Source organism: Mesoplodon bidens, assembly GCF_964165515.1.
Source record: "Mesoplodon bidens genome assembly, chromosome: 4".
NCBI lineage: Eukaryota > Metazoa > Chordata > Mammalia > Artiodactyla > Ziphiidae > Mesoplodon > Mesoplodon bidens.
Genome location: NC_138160.1, coordinates 139,822,667 through 139,838,854, shown reverse-complemented (window position 1 = coordinate 139,838,854; position 16,188 = coordinate 139,822,667). Strand labels below are relative to the sequence as shown.

At 52.6% G+C, this 16,188-nt stretch overlaps 1 protein-coding gene across 1 annotated transcript; it reads right to left on the bottom strand.

Annotated features, from left to right (window-relative positions):
- Positions 1–235: 235 nt before the first annotated feature.
- On the bottom strand, positions 236–16,188 carry B3GNT3 (UDP-GlcNAc:betaGal beta-1,3-N-acetylglucosaminyltransferase 3; the record flags this gene model as incomplete). The annotated part of the gene is given in 9 exon segments (XM_081231243.1): positions 236–446; positions 448–482; positions 1,946–2,023; positions 2,027–2,332; positions 2,334–2,427; positions 2,429–2,564; positions 3,610–4,107; positions 5,252–5,385; positions 16,064–16,188. Coding segments are annotated over 6 exon segments (810 nt in total). The 5' UTR covers positions 2,515–2,564; positions 3,610–4,107; positions 5,252–5,385; positions 16,064–16,188.

Here is a 16,188-nt window from a genome sequence, read left to right as displayed (position 1 = left end):
TCTGCAGGGGGGAATGTAAGCTGAGGGCAATAGGGAGCCATGGAGGGTATGTGTGGGGGGCAGGGGAGGATGATGTGAGATCTGCCAGATAGAAGCTTCCATAGCCTCTACTTCATCCTTGCTCTGTTTTACTGGTGTATATTTTCTTCTGGAAGTGAGATTTTAAGGATGAATGTAGACTGATCTGAGTTAAAACTTATAAATCACTTAAAAAAACAACAACAAAAAAAGACCTCTAAGTCTTTGCAAAACATTTTATTCCCTGAGGACCTGGTCTCCCGTCCTCACTCTGCTGTGAGGTCCCCTTTGCCACTGCCCCAATTCCTGTGAAGCCTGTCTCAGACACCTGTCTGAGGTGGTGGTCAGGGTTGTCGCCCTGTAGGTAGGTGACCACGTTGTCTGGGTGGGCAAAGACGTCATCATCCCAGTTGAGCATAAAACTGGCATGTGCACCGTGTCTTCTGCCACTGTAGGAAGAGCACCTGCAAGGGGGGGTGGACAGGGCACATGGGCTTGGTGCCTGGGGCCATCAGCTTTCGGTCCCTGTCAGCCACCCCAGCCCAGCGAGGCCAGGCAAGGATGTGTTTTCCAGTTAGGCTATTCTGGGTTAAAGAACTCACTCTGTGGTCCTTTGCAACCAACTGTCCCTCTCTGTGCTTCAGTTTCCAACTTCCCAGACAGGACACATCATGGGACCTGCCTCCAGGAGTGTTGGGGATCTACAGAGATGATGCTCTGTAAAGCAGCAAGAAGTGCTTGAAAATTGTCATATTTACATTTATTGCTATTTCTTCTGACTCTGCCCTGCCAAGCACTACCATTAAATAATTACTTGTATGATTGTTATATAACATCTACCTCCCCCATCAGACTCTGGGGTCCGCCTGGGTGGGAGCTGTGTCTCTCCTACGTGCCATCTCTTCGGCACCCATTATGGGGTCAACACTTTGTAGGCACTGGATTCATGTTTGTCAAGTTGATGTTTATCACATGCTTTTGTGTTCTGCGTTAAGAACGTGGCATGTTAAGAGGTTCTGGGCCCTCTACCCGCCTCGGCTTCAGTTACCTCCATAACTTTGGCTGCATGCTAGCTAGGCACTGTACTCAGTGCCTGCCCTACCTTGAATCCTTAATACAATTTTAAGAGGCAGGTGTGGTCTTCAATCCCATTTACAGATGAGGAAATAGAGACTCTCCAGAGAAAGTGCCTTGAGCAAGGTCATACAACAGAGAAGGTCTGTTGTTCAAAGTCTTGAACCCAGACCTGTCTGTGCTTACTATGAGCAGGAACCTGCACTGGGCCCCTTTCAACTTGTATCTCTACTCAGCTTACTCCATCCCCACCCTCCACATCCTGGGTACGTCCTTGGAGCCTTCAATTCCTCCTCTGAGCATGGGCAAGTTTCTGTCTACCTCTCATGGTTTCTTTTCCATCAGAAAGGTCTTTGTTGAGTATCTTCCACACAGACCTGGGCCTCATGGGGAGACAGAACCAGAACAAAGAAATAAGATGTGTTCTGTCCAGCTCTCCCCATGTGCCATTGCCAAATGTTATCTGAGCACCTGGCACTGGCCCAGGTGCCTTATGAATATCATCTCATATAATCCTCACAGCAGCCCTCAGAGGTGGGTGAGTTCAATTAATATCCCATTTCCCTGATGAGGAAACTGACGCACAGAGAGGTGAATGATCATCCATGGCAAACAGCAGATAAGAAGCAGAGTCTCGATTTGAGCCCAGGTCATCAAGGTTTGGAAAGTCAGGCTTGTAAGTCCTTTCTCCCTGCCTCCCTTGGACAAAGAAGACTTTGGATCACCATGAGGACAGTAGATGGGTTGGGGGGAGGTTGATGGGAGTTTCTGGTCCCCAGAGCTCCTCAGAGGAGGTGGTAGCAACTTTGGGCACCCCAATCAGGTGACACCCTCCCTCCCTCCCCCAGCCCACCTGTTTGAGCGTGAGGTTGAAGAATGAGTCGTAGAAATCCCACTGCAGGATGTCACCGTGCATCCGTGCCTCCGTGGCCTAGAGCCGGTTGAACTTGCGCGCCTCCAGCGGGTTGGGGTCCGTGCCCACGAGGAAGAGGTGGCGCAGCTGGACGCCATGGACCTGGCACTCACGGCCCCACCTGCGCCGCACCAGCTCCCGGTGCCCGTAATTGCTGGGCGAGGACTTGATCACCAGCAGCAGAAAGACTGGCTGCACGCACTTGTCAGGCGGCACGTCCTGGAGCAGCACAACGTCACGGCAGTGTTTGTACAGCAGGAAGTTGCGGATGTGCTGTGGCTGCCTGGTGAAGTCTGGCGGGGCGGCTATGGAGGTGTTGGCCAGGCAGTGGGGTGGGCGGTGGGCGGGAGGGTGGCGAGGGCCAGACCAGAGCCACGGGGGTGCCTGGTGGCTCCTTCAGGCCTGGGCAGGTGGGTGGTGACCTGCAGACTGAAGAGGAAGAGGAGGGTGAAGGTGCCCAGAGCCACAGCCAGGCCCATCTCTGTCCGCAGGGGCCGAGAACACCTCATTCTGGTCCGTCTGAGTTTGGGATTGGTCCGAAGAGACCCCTGGGCAGCTCCTGCAGACAATAACACTCACTGAAGATGCCTGAAGATGCCAGATGGGCCAAGCACTTTTCCAGAGCTACCTGTGGACCCCAACACCTGGTTGCAGCCCTATAGTTGCTCAAGTTGGAAAAATACTGAAATTCACCCCCAGAGATTCCCCTGGCTCCCACCTCCTCCAGTACCCCATGTTGGCTCTGACTGTTGCCCAGGCCCTACCGGGGATCAATATTTACAGAGAAAACAGGCATGGAGATGCCAAGGTGAGCCTCCCAGATTCAGTGTGCCCAGAATCCCACCCCCCACATCCAAGCTGGTCCTCTTTATGTCCTTCTCTCAGAGATGGCCCAGGAGCCTCCCGGAGAGAGGGAGAGAACTCCCTATTTAGCAGTTGAGAGCTGCTGGGATCCTTCCTGCTTCCCTTTTCACTTACTCCTCCAGGAAGCTCTGAGCTTCTGGGATTCTGATATAACCGTCACTCATTCTTCTTGACTATTTTTAATGGTCCTGTGAGCTGAGCATGGGCCCTGGCTCTTCACAGAACCCTCAGGCCCAGCATGTCTCAAACAAAGCTATCTTCCTTGGCAAACTCCTCTTCCTCCTTTAAAACCTATCTCAAATAATCCATTCTCTGGGTAGTCCTCTTGGACCTCTCAGGAAGGGTCCTGGTTTCCTATTTAGCCCTGTCTCCCTCTCTGGCTAGGTCACTGAAACAGGAGGGAAGGGGGCAGGGCACAACCTCTGAAAGAATGACATAGCCCACAGACATGACATAAACTGATTAGAACCAAATGGATCCAGGATGGCAGATAAGTCAACTTCCACTAGACCCTGAGCCTCAGTATACACTCACTGTAACACATCAGCGAGCTAAATGACACTATAGGCACCATGACAGTTCCAAGACCGACCATAAGGATCAAAAAGTGGGCGGTGGCCCAATTCCTGGAAATCCCCGCACTTTCCCAAAATAGCTGGAATACTCCTCCCACTCATTAGCCTATAAAATTACCCACCCCTATAAAAACTGATAACCCCATACCCTGGTGCCTTTCTCACCTGATATGGTGTGTGATGTCAGTTGGAAGACTGTGGGTTTTGGCCGGGTTCGAGTCCAAGTGTCAGTCTGGGTTTAGGCTGGGTTCGAGTCCCAGCAGGTGGGTTCAAGTCCCAATCTGAGGTTTCATCATGATCTCTGACTTTTTCTTCCCAAGACTGGGGGCTTCTTGAGGGTCCTGGCATTGCCCAGCATGAGGCAAACACACGGGGAAAGCAGAGAGGGTCTGAATGAATGAATTTATGAATAAAAGTAAATTCATTAAGTTTCTCTCTGGCACACTTTTTTGGGCGGGGGAGGGGTAAAGTAGAAAAGAAGAGGGCTTCCCTGGTGGCGCAGTGGTTGAGAGTCCACCAGCCGATGCAGGGGACACGGGTTCGTGCCCCGGTACGGGAAGATCCCACATGCCGCGGAGCGGCTGGGCCCGTGGGCCATGGCCACTGAGCCTGCGTGTCCAGAGCCTGTGCTCCGCAACGGGAGAGGTCACAACAGTGAGAGGCCTGCGTACCGCAAAAAAAAAAAGAAAGAAAGAAAAGAAGAGCTTTATTGCTTTGCCAGGGAAAAGGGGGAAGCAGCAGGCTCCTGACCCTTAAAACTGTGTGTCCCAACCCAGGAGGATTTGGCAATGGTTCAAGGGCAGGGTTGCTGATAAGGATTAGGGTGTGTGCAGGGCCTGCACTCCTTTAATCTGGTCTCAGGTAATCTTTTTTTTTTAGTACTCTCACTGTTGTGGCCTCTCCCGTTGCAGAGCACAGGCTCCGGACACTCAGGCCCAGTGGCCATGGCTCACGGGCCCAGCCGCTCCGCGGCATGTGGGATCTTCCCGGACCAGGGCACGAACCCGTGTCCCCTGCATCGGCAGGCGGACTCTCAACCACTGCGCCACCAGGGAAGCCCTCAGGTAATCTCTTGATGAGCTTCTTTGGTTCCTTGAATCTGGCCTCAGGTGGTCTTTTCTGGAGTGAAGAATGCTAACATTTTCCATTTGTTGGGGGTTTTAGTTCTGGTCTCAGGATTTAACAAAGCTCAGGTTCTTGATGTCTTGTCACAAAGAATTCAGTGAGAGACAAAGTGATAGGTAAGAAGTGGATTTATTTAGAGAGAAACACACTCGACAGAATGTGGGCCATCTCAGAAGGTGAGAGCAGCCTGGCACACTCTTATTTATCCATCAACCACCCCCCACCCCCACCCCGCCCGAAGACTTCATTTCCCATATGTAGGCAGAGGCTTTGGTCTCCTGTCCCGATCCCTTTCCCAGGCTTCCCTGGACTCCCTCAATGTCGTATTGTCTGGAAAGGTGGTATCTGTGCTGTGTTCCAGCCTTAACTTTGAAGATCTATCTTCCAGTTCAGCATGAAAATGCCAGATTAGACCCAAGGCAGAACTTACCAATTCAGTAAACACTTATTGTCTCACCTCAGAGAGATGCCCTCTGGAGCCCAACTCCTGGGTTTAAATCCCAACTCCATCACTCCCTGGCTGTGTGCCCTCCACACCTAGGGTCTCAGTTTCCTCAGTTATAAAGGGGGCATCTGAGCAACTCACTAGATTGTGCAGGTGTGAAGGGAGTTCCTGGCACCTGGTACCTAGTGGCTATTCAACAAGTATTTGTTGAATGAATATGTGAACCCCAGCACTTACCTCAGATTGCCTCAGGATGTCTGTGCTCGTCGGGGGTCTCCTCGCTCTCCCCTCTGGCACCTGAAACACTGTGGGGGTAGTCAGTGGATTCTGGTAGGCCCTTCGAGCTCCAAGCAACACCACCCAGCAATTGCCTGGGAGCAAGAAGAGAGTAGTTTCCCATTTTATCTAGAGCCACAAACGGGTGTTGGTGCTGGGGACAGAGGCTCCTTCCCTGATCCATGAGGCCATTTCCCCAACGTGCCCATCACTGCCTCTGCACACTGCCTGGCCAAGGCCTCTCCAGCCAGGTGTCTCCCCGAAATGGGGCTCAGATCCCACTCCACAGGTTCTGCTGTGTGACCTTGGGAAAGAAGCTTGACCTCTCTGAGCTTCAAAGTAAAATGGGAATTAACCCTATGTAAGAGTGTGGTTGGGATTTTAACCTCAAACATGCTGAGCACGGTCCTGTCTCAGGACCTTTGCACAGGTTGTTTCCTCTGCCCGATTCTCCAGATTTCTATACAACTCCCTCCTCCCCCTCCTCTTGTCTTTGCTCAAATGTCCCCTTCTCAGGAACACCTCCTCAGGACACACCATCTCACTGGCAGCCCTGATCCCCCACCCTAGCCTACTTTTTCTTTCTTCCACAGCACTTTTCACCTCCTAAAATAAAAACTTAAAAAATGGGGCTTCCCTGGTGGCGCAGTGGTTAGGAACCCACCTGCCCGTGCAGGGGACATGGGTTCGAGCCTTGGTCTGGGGAGATCCCACATGCCGCGGAGCAACTAAGCCCGTGCGCCACAACTAATGAGCCCGTGTGCCACAACTTTTGAAGCCCGTGCGCCTAGAGCCCGTGCTCCACAACAAGAGAAGCCACTGCAATGAGAAGCCCACGCACTGCAACGAAGAGTAGCCCCTGCTCGCCGCAACTAGAGAAAGCCCGTGCGCAGCAACGAAGACCCAACGCAGCCAAAAATAAATAAATTAATTAATTTTAAAAAACCTTAAAAAATGTACTGCTTCTCATCCATCTTCCCCACCAGAATACAAGCTCCATTCAATAAGTCTTATTCATCATTTTATCCCCAGCCCCTAGAACTGTGCTTGGTGCATAGTAGGCGCTCAGTAAATGTGTTGAATGAATGAATGAACGAACAAATGCTGGGATGCCACAGCATCTGAAAAAATATTGACTCTTGGGACTTCCCTGGAGGTCCGGTGGTTAGGACTCTGTGCTTCCATTGCAGGGGGTACGGGTTTGATCCCTGGTCGGGGAACTAAGATCCCGGAAGTCGCATGGTGTGGCCAAAATATATACATATTGACTCTCAGAATGAATTTATACATTCATTCATTCGAGCCAATATTTACTGTGCTTCTCCTGTGTGCCAGGCACCTCCCAGGAGCGGGGACACAGTGGTGAACAGGCACGGGATACCTCAATGTCTCGGCCACTCTGGGACCCACATGCTTGAGGGGGAACAAACACTAAATAAAAACCTCGGTGAAGAGATGCAAGGGGATGAATGCCACGGAAGGAAATGGGGTTGGGTGGCGGGCGTGGATTTTGAGGTCTGGATGACATTTAAGCTGGGATGTGAATGGCACAGAGGAGCCATCATGGCTGAGGTTGTGAGGGAAAGATCCCCAGGGAGGGAACAGCAGGTGCAAAGACCCTGAGGTGGGAATGAGCTGGTGGAGTCTGAGCAGCTGGGGACCCTGTCTGCAGGTGGCACAGAGCCTGTCTTGTTTCCATGGCATCCCTGGGTTAGCTGCCAGCCTCAGCGGGTGGTTCACCATCCTGAGGGCAGGTCTGGGAGACCCAAAAAGGCAAATCATAATCTTGAGAGGAGACTGTGAACTGAAAAATGATGCAAGAATGAACAGAATCCTAGAAGGACATTTTCCTGAGCTGAAAAGGGGCCCGAGTCCAGAGTGGACCACAAGAAAGGAGCGTTCCCAGGTGAACCTTGCAGATCCCTGAGCTCCGAGGACGGGAAAAAACTCAAGAGCTGCAGTAGAAAGCCCAAGTCACCAAAAATAAGACCAGAGATGTCACAACATTCTCTTCGGTGACACTGGTGGCCAGAGACCCACAGATGCTGGAAGACAAGGGTGTGCCTGGGACCCTAACTTCTGGCTAAGAGACACCCTCATTCAGAATCCCATGAAAATTTAGAGGGTGATTCACCCCCTACCCCATCTGCAGTTTAGAGTCTAAATCAGTTTTCAATTAGGGGTTATTCTGCTCCCACAGGATACTTACTGGGCAATGTCTAGAGACATTTCTGGTTATCATGATTGGGGCAGGGTGGAGATATGGGACTGCTAATGGCATCAAGCAGGTGGAGGCCAGAGATGCTGCTTAAATTAACATCCTATAGGGCACAGGATGGCCCCATGACAGAAGATGATCCAGCAATTTCAAGATTGAGAAATCCTGGTCTAAATAAACACAGAAACCAGAATAGAGAAGTCAAAAGGAGGAAGGATCCAAAGAGGAGAATGAAGGACTGAATAAAGAAGCTTGATATAGGTTTAGTTAAGTTCATTAGATGGAGTATTTATGAGATTTATTGCTATTTAAATAGAAAATCAAACCTAAATGGCCAAGGATCTGTTAGCTGGGAATGTGTTTAGCGCCAAACAAGAGCTCCAAAACAAAGAAAGATACCTCAACAAATAGGAATATTTACAACTCAGCCAAACCTGGTCACTGGGGAGGGGGAAGGTGTGAGAAGAGGTAAAATGACTAAATGGCTCATATCACTGGGATCAGGGTATCTGGGCAAAATAGAAGCTCTTGGGGGTGGCCATTTGGTTTTAATTAAATCCATTAATGCCCGTTCTTTTCCTTGCATTTTCTTTCTTGTTTACTTGTAAGATCCCTTTGCATATGAAACACTTCATCTTTGTTGGCTACCTGCATTCCCAACTTTTTCTTGCCAGGTCTCTGGTTTCTTTAAATGGAGGAATCTTACAGCGACGTCACCCTCCCAGCCCCCATAAGGCTCCTGATTGAGGTCTGAGAGCTCAAGTTGGGGGTGGAGGGGATGGAGGCTCACGTCCCCTTCCCCTTATACTAGACCTCTATTAATGCATCCCATATCCCCTTCCCTTCTCCAGCCACCAAGGCTACCTCCACCTCTAACTCATGGCCCCTTAAAACTTCAAGCAGCAAATGTTTCCAAACTCGCAACATCCCACATCCAGACTGGCATAAAAAAGAAACTCCAGGCCCCGCTTTCAGCCAGGCTGAGAGTGCTGGGGATTCACTGGTCCAGGATACCTTGCTGGGTGTCTCAGTGGGCTGTATCCCAGGTAGTCCCCAACCTCTCCTTACAGGCCTTACTTTCTAAATGGGCTGGGACCTCACACCTACCGTGGGAAAAGCTGGGGCTTACGGGCTCCACTTGGCCAAGGACAGGAAGCCTCTTGGTATTACTTCCTCCTAAGCGACTGTGCGGCAGCTCTGGGGACTTTGCTGGTGGGGCTGTATGGCTGGTGAGAAGTTCCTCTCAGGTCTGCTTTCGATTCCCTGACCCCACACAAGATTCTCCTGTCTACCCTCTCCAGTTCTGGAAGGATTGGGCTTGTGGAAGCCCAAATAGCTGCTCACTCTGAAGTTTGGGGGGTCTGAATAACTCTGGGGGAATCCCCACCCCCATTTCATAGCTGGAGAAGTGAAGCTCAGAGAGTTGTCCCAAGGTGGCCCAGTGGGTGACTCACATCACCACAGAAATCCACATTATCTCCAAGTCCTTCAGCTCTGAGAAGGGTCTCAGTGGCTCTTATCTCAAAACACATATATGAAAACTATTCATTCGTTCAACAAATAGGTTCTGGAGGAATTGAGAAGCCTCAACCCTGGGCCTGGCCCCCCAGAAGCCCTCAATCTGGGGGAGACAAATCCAGACACCTGTGGGATCAGGGCTGGGCCAGAAGAATGGATCAGGATATTGAAGTTGAGGTTTTGAAGGATGCATATGAGTCCACCAAGGGGAGTTCAGGTAGCAAAGAGAGCAAATACAAAAGCAAGGAAGGGAAAGAAAACAAAGCCTATTCAAGGAATCATGTGTAGTTTATTTTGCTGAAAAGCAGAATTTGGAAAGGGGTTGATTTCTGAGGCTAAGAGGTGGAGCCAGACCCTGTAAAGACCTTGAATGCCAGGCTGAGTAGTGGGGCTGTTTCCTGGGGGCATGGGCGAGCCATGGAGGTGTGTGAGCAGGGAGCAGAGAGGTCAGATTCCTTGTTGAATGGTACCTCTTTGCTCTGAGTTGACCTTGGTGAGTCACTTCCCCTTGGGAGTCTATTTCCTCATTAGCACGTGGAAATGCTGAGAATACTCCCTGCCCTACAGACACACAATGGGTCACTTTCTATTGAGTATTAAAGGGCTTGACATACATTGACTATGCGATGACAACCTCAGTGACTTTGGTTCATTGTCCTGGCTCCTTTAGTGCCCCCACTTACAGATGGGGATATTGAGGCTCAGCATAAAGCAGGAGTGTCTATGAACATGTACGAATCCAACCGTTTTACTTGTTGCACTGACTTGTGGGCCATAGAGTATTTACTAAGCACCTACTGTGTGTAGGGTGCAGGGGACACAGCCATGGCCAAGCCAGCCCTTCTTTTATGATATTAATACATGAGGAAGTGATTTGTTTAGTCGCAGCTGCAATAAATGCTGTTGAAGAAGGAGGGATCCCTGTCAGGGGAGGGACCTGAGCAGCCTGGGGACATCCTGAAGGATGAAGGGAAATCACCTGGGCAGAGCCCCAGGGGAAGGGCATTCTAAGCAGAGGGCACAGCAAGTGCAAAGGCCCTGAGGTGGGCCTTTAGGTTATCAAAGGGAGAGAGAGGAGGCGGTGTGGTTGGAGAAGTGGAGGAGGAGGGAGATAAAGGCAGGGTTGCCAGATGATGGCAGGGGGAGGATCAGGAAATGGGGCAGACCACAAAGCAGCTCTTATGTTGCAAGTAAGGAGCAACGGGGATCCATGGACGGTGTGTGAGTAGGGGAAGGACAAGATGGAGTTATGCTTTGAAGAAGTCCCCTGTGGGGCCACTGAAGGGGAAAAGGCGATCAGGGCAGGAGTTAGAGGCCAGGGCAGCAACCAGGAAGAAGAATTTGGGGACCTGGATAGGGGCTGGCTGGCGGGGTACAGGGACGTGGGTGAGTTCAGCAAATAGGATGAAGGGAGTCATCAATATTTAGAGCCTGGGACCTCCCTGGCAGTCCAGTGGTTAAGACTCCGCACTTCCACTGCAGGCAGCACGGGTTCGATCCCTGGTTGGGGAACTGAGATCCCATATGCAGTGTGGCATGGCCAAAAAAAAAGAAACAAAATTTAGAGCCTAGATGTGGGGGACAGAGAAGGATGGACCAGGGAGAACAAAATGTGAGAAGTCTCTGAGCCTTTCACAAGGGGAGTTTTGGGCAGCAGGTGACCCAGGTGTGGTGTCTGGGCGAGAGCCTTCGGGACACGATGCCATGTAAACCAGGAAGATCCATCAGGCATTTGATGGATGAACACATCCATATAGTGCCTGCACGTGGCAGGGCCTCCTCCATGTTCCTCCCTACAGACCGTAGTGCCATGGTGTACAGAGTCACAGCAGTGATGTCTGGGCTGACTCTCAGGGCCCATCACCGAGTCCCCTCACTGCAATACCGGCCAGTCCTGCTCGGGGCTGTTTGCCCTCCATGCACTGTTGCAACTTCACCATCACTCAGAGCCTGCTTTCTGCAGCGCACCCAGCAAAACCACTTGTTTTCGTTGGCTGCAACCCAAAAGCCCCCCCCCCCGGGGTGCTCTCAATCTCCTTCTCCTCCCACCCCATGTCCACTGCCCCCTTTCCTCCACTCTTGCCACACCAGCCTCTTCACAGCTCCTTCAAACACCCGGGCTCAGCCCTGCCACAGGACCTCTGCACCTGCCTTTCCTTCCACCTTGGATGCCCCTCTCTCCTGCTCTTCCCCCGGTTTCTCCTTGATCTTCAGGTTTCTGCCCAACATCACCTCCTTAGAGACGCCCCAACCTCCCAGCTAGAACACCCCACCCCGGCTCTGCTTTCCTCTGCTGCTCTCACCGCCATTAGACAAAACTGCTCACTTCCCTCCTGTCCATCTCCCCAGCCAGCCTGGAGCTCCAGAGGGGTGGGGCCCAGCATCTTGACCCTCACAGCTGCGTCCCCAGTTGGTGCTCACTGCTGTTTGCTGCATGAGGAAAAATGCTAACAATGACTCACATATTGGTTATTTCCTTGTGCCTCACTTCAGGCTAACCCCATTCTAGGCAGCAGCTGCCACCGTCCCCTATCTGGGACCTTGGGGATGCAGGTGATTCAGTCCTGATAAGTCAGCAAGCACATCCTTGGAGCCAAGGGGGCGGGACCAAGAGGCACTGAATATTCCTGACTCTGAATAGTCCTAACGTGCTAAAGGGCCAAATATTCATGGCACTAAAATATTCAGGATGCATTTAATAAGCAAGAAGCACTGAATATTAGTGAAGTGCTGAATATTAATGATCTGTTAAATATGCAGGAGGCACCCAGTATTTATAATATATGAAATAGTTATAAGACAACAATTAATAGTTGCAAGGCACATTTGTGATGCATTAATGAATATGCATATTATCACAGTGAATATGATATGAATGAGCCACTAAACCGCCCTGAATAGACAGTCACTGAATAGTCATGATTCGTTGCATATATACACTCAGTACTAAATATTAATAACTCACTGAATATTAATGAGACACTAGATGTACGGAAGGGGCTGACCACTCAGCAGAATTAATTAGGGGCCCCCGCTGGTGACAGTGCTCTAGTCCCCCAACCTCTGCCTACACCCGCAAGTGACAGTCAAGGTCTGTCAAGGACCCAGGCACGTATGGCTCCAGGCACCTCTGTCCCCCTCACCTCCCCTTGGGAGGCCAGGAAGGCAGAGAAGCTGAGACACATGGGGAAGTGAGAATGTCACACAATCCAGGTGGCAAGGCCCTACCCATTAGCACCCTTGGGGGGCCTGGACCAGCCCCCCCATCCCCACCCTGCACTATTTCACAGACAGTGGGGGCTTGCCTGACACTGACTTGGAGGCCTCCATCACATCAAGGTGAATCCCCACATGACGCTCCCAATTTTCAGATGAGGAAACTGAGGCTTGGAGAGGGTGAATCTTGGGTCCCTCTCCAGGCCTGTCAGACACATACCCATGCGCCCCCCTCCTTACCCCAGCTCCGGGGACCCCCAGGCCTGGGTGCTCCCAAACAGCCCAGTCACTGGGGCTCAGTTCTTGAATCAGGAACATGAGGGCTCGTTCCCCCCACTCACCCAGCAGCCGTGAGGACCAAGAGAGCTGATGTTCCTGAGACAGCCACCGTGGCCCCCGGGGAAGGAAGGCCTGACCCGGCTACTGGTCATCTGTGGGTGCGGGGTAGGTAGCTGCCCCCTGCCCGCTCCAGGCCTCAGCAGCCTCATCTGGGAAGCTGCCTGGCGTCAGCTGCCCACTCACGGCTCGCCCCCAGCAGGTGCTAAGTATCAGCTCCGCTGTGGCTTCAATTGCTCCTGTACGCCCCACTGACGCTCAGCTGGGATCTGGATGGGGATGGGGGCCTAGAATATTCTGGGGCTGCCAAAAGGAGAGGTGAGGGGTGGGGGGTGACAGGAGAACCCCATTTGTGTGTATAACCCCCTGAGCCCTGGGAAAGGCTAGAGGACTAAGCGGTCACCTTTTCTCCAAGTCACACATATACGAAGTGCCAACAATGACGATATTAGTATCGCAGCAGCAGCTACCGCTATCACTTGCACACTGGTCACTGCTCTGGGCTGAACGCCCGGTGTGTACCATGCCCTGGTCTAGGTTCTGGGCACCCAACCAAGTTGATGGAGACAAACCACCATGTTTGGGGAGCCAATGGGCTAATGGGGAACAGAGGCAGCGAAGGAGACAATTTTCCAGAAAAGGGTAAGTTCCAGGAATGAAGACCCAAGGATGGGAGCCAGGGGTGCTCGCAGGAGAGGGTGTGAACCACTGGCCTGCGGATGGGCCCCCATGGCTCTCACTGGGCCTCCCAAGGAGGTCCCCTGTTCCAGTTCCCAGCGGGGGCAAGGTAGGCACAGAGGAGGCACCCACCTACCAGAGGCCAGGTTGCTGGAATTTGAACACTGACGAGCTGGACCTGCGGGTGATCCCTCACAGGTTCATACCAGTTTGGCCTTCCAGTAATGACGGGCTGGTCCCTTTTTACAAGGACCATGAGTTGCTTTTGTAAACAGGAAAATAAAAGAAGAGAAAGCCCAGTAAAGATAATTCGTAAGAAAGCCTCATTATGGGCCAACTCTGCTTACCATGTGTGTAAGTGGGTTTTATGCAAATATACGTCCAACATTCACTTTGGTGAACCCCTGGGCGTGGAAGAAAGGGTGGGAGGGGGCAGGGTGACACACACACTTTGGACCCTTGAGTCTTCTGTTTCCAGGTCCCAGGGCTCCTAATGGATGACTCATTGGGTGAGCCTGCCCTCCCCCACTGCAGAAACTGCCCGGGGTACCTAGGATGGGTCCAGGAAGGATTCTGAGGCTGGACATAGGCCCCTGATTAAATGCCAGCCCTGCCCCCAGCTGAGCCTCAAACGGCATCTCTGGGCTCATTTCCTAGATGGGGAAACAGGCTAGGGAGGCAGGCTGTGCATCGCAGTTCAACCTCAGTATCTTCCCATGATCCAGGGCTGATGCACAAATTGAGCCTCTGGGAACCTTCTGGAGGACCTCCACACCTGGTCAGGACCCTAATCCAGGCTTTGTCCGACATAATTTCTTTCATGCAAAGATAAATATCACCAATGAGCCACATAATCAGGATTAGAGTTAACATGCCATATCCTGCATGCAGCCTTTCCACCATCAGCTCATCGACACTCCACACTTGTGCTGGGAGGTAGGGCTATGTTAGCCTCATTTTTATTGATGGGGAAACTGAGACACAGAGAGGTCAAGGAACCCATTCAAGGGAGGTCAAGTGGTAGCCCAATCCCTGCCTTTAACGACCACCCGGTGGGACCTCCTTTAGTCTGCTATCTTGGTAGTGAGTTCCCCTATCACGGGGGGCAATCAAGCTGAGCCAGACTCCCATCAGGTGGAGGGACCACAATGGGCATCCTCCCTGGCTCATGGGGGGTGGGGGGCAAGTTATTGACTCACTCTGGGCCTCAGAGGCTGTTGGCAGGAAGAGAAGACACTCAGTGATGTCTTATCTCCTCCTCCTGGGCTAACCCAGCCCAGCCCCAGGGTCCCTGGGCTAAGCAGGCTTGTCTGGATTCCCCAAGCTCTGGCCTGGAGCAGAGAAGCTCCAACGCCCCTTCTCAGTTCCCCCACACCCAGAGTACCTGGCATGAATCACTCTCTGCACCCTGGGGGCGAGGGAGAGGGGAAGGGAGGGTGTCCAGGCTGGGCTGGGCAAACATGAGCTGCTCACCTAGGCTGCTAAGAGGTGGGGGCCCAGTGACCTGACGCAGGGGCCACACCTCTTCCTCTGGACTCTTCAGCCCTGTCTGTCATGGTGGCCGCCTTGGGAACTGAAAGGGCAGTGGGAGAAAGTGGTGGCCCCAGGGCCAGCCTCAAATCCATCAAACTTCCTCTGGGCCCTGAATTCCAGATCTGGACAACAGGGAGGCCCTGGCCCCAGGGGGTGGGAGGTGAGGGTAGGGGGTAGGGAGAGGGGGGAGGGGAGGGTTGGCGTAGAGGGTTTGGGGGGAGGGGGAGGGGTCCTCAGTTTCCCCATCTGAAAAGTGGCCATGATAAAAAAAATCTGACCCAGAGGGAAAGTTGGTTGAGAACCTGGAAAGGTGGCTAATGACGTAACTGTAATATACTTATGGTGATGGCTGACATTCTGTGGGCCCCACTGAGTGGCCATTGCACTTACTGACTTATTTCACCTTCACCACAGTTCCGTATCATGAGCCCCACTTGACACATAGTAAAACTGAGGCTCAGAGACCTATAGTCACTCACTTGAGGTCTTTCAGTGGCCAGAAGCGCCCCCATCATAACAGCTTCCACTGCCTAACCCCTCAGGCATCCTCATGGAAGCCAGGTCATTTTGCTACCTCCCAGAGGGGACACTGAGGTGCATTCAGAGACCAGGAGCAACCAAAAGGAAGCAACACAGCCAGGCACTGGCTGAGCAGGGACCTGAATGGATCCCAGAGGAAACTGTGAACTGGGGTGCCCAGGCCGGAACCTGGTCCAGCGCCTGGCAGCGCTGGGGTTCAGCAGTGGTTCCCTCAAGAAACAATAATAAACCCAACCTGGGAACCCGGGTGTTGTTCCTGCCTATACCCTCTCAATCAGTATGCTAACAATCTCAACAATAACGATAACAGTAATAGTAACGGCCAGCGCATACAAAGCTCCCTCCACTCCTGGGTTCCGATCCCACCCTATCCTAGGAGGAGGATGGGAGGTGGGGGTCCAGGGTCGCTTCACTGTGTCCACGACTGCGACGGGACATTGTCCAGGATCAGGGATGCCACAGCTCCACGTGGCCTCGGTCTCCCCCCATTCCCCAGGCGTGGGTGAGGCTTCCTTCCCGGCCAAGACTGAGCCGGCCTTGGCACGCAGGCGAGTACTATTACCGATGGGTGAGGGCAACAGGGCTATTGAGACCCGGGGCTCCAGGATCTCCCTGCCTGTTCAGGGTAAACGCGGCAGATACCCGACCCCAGGGACCTGCAGGGGCTTCCCTAGAGCCCCAACTCCGCCCCCCACCAGGGTTCCGCTAGATCCTCCGAGGCCCCCAATACTCACCCCCAGACAGCCGTCCAGCCTCCGACCCCTATCCCTGCTCCTCGTGGCTCGCGAGCAGGAGGAAGCGTTTCACCTGAGCACGAGCCCCCGCCCTTCCCGGCTTCTCTGCTTCCTGCCTGCCTCCC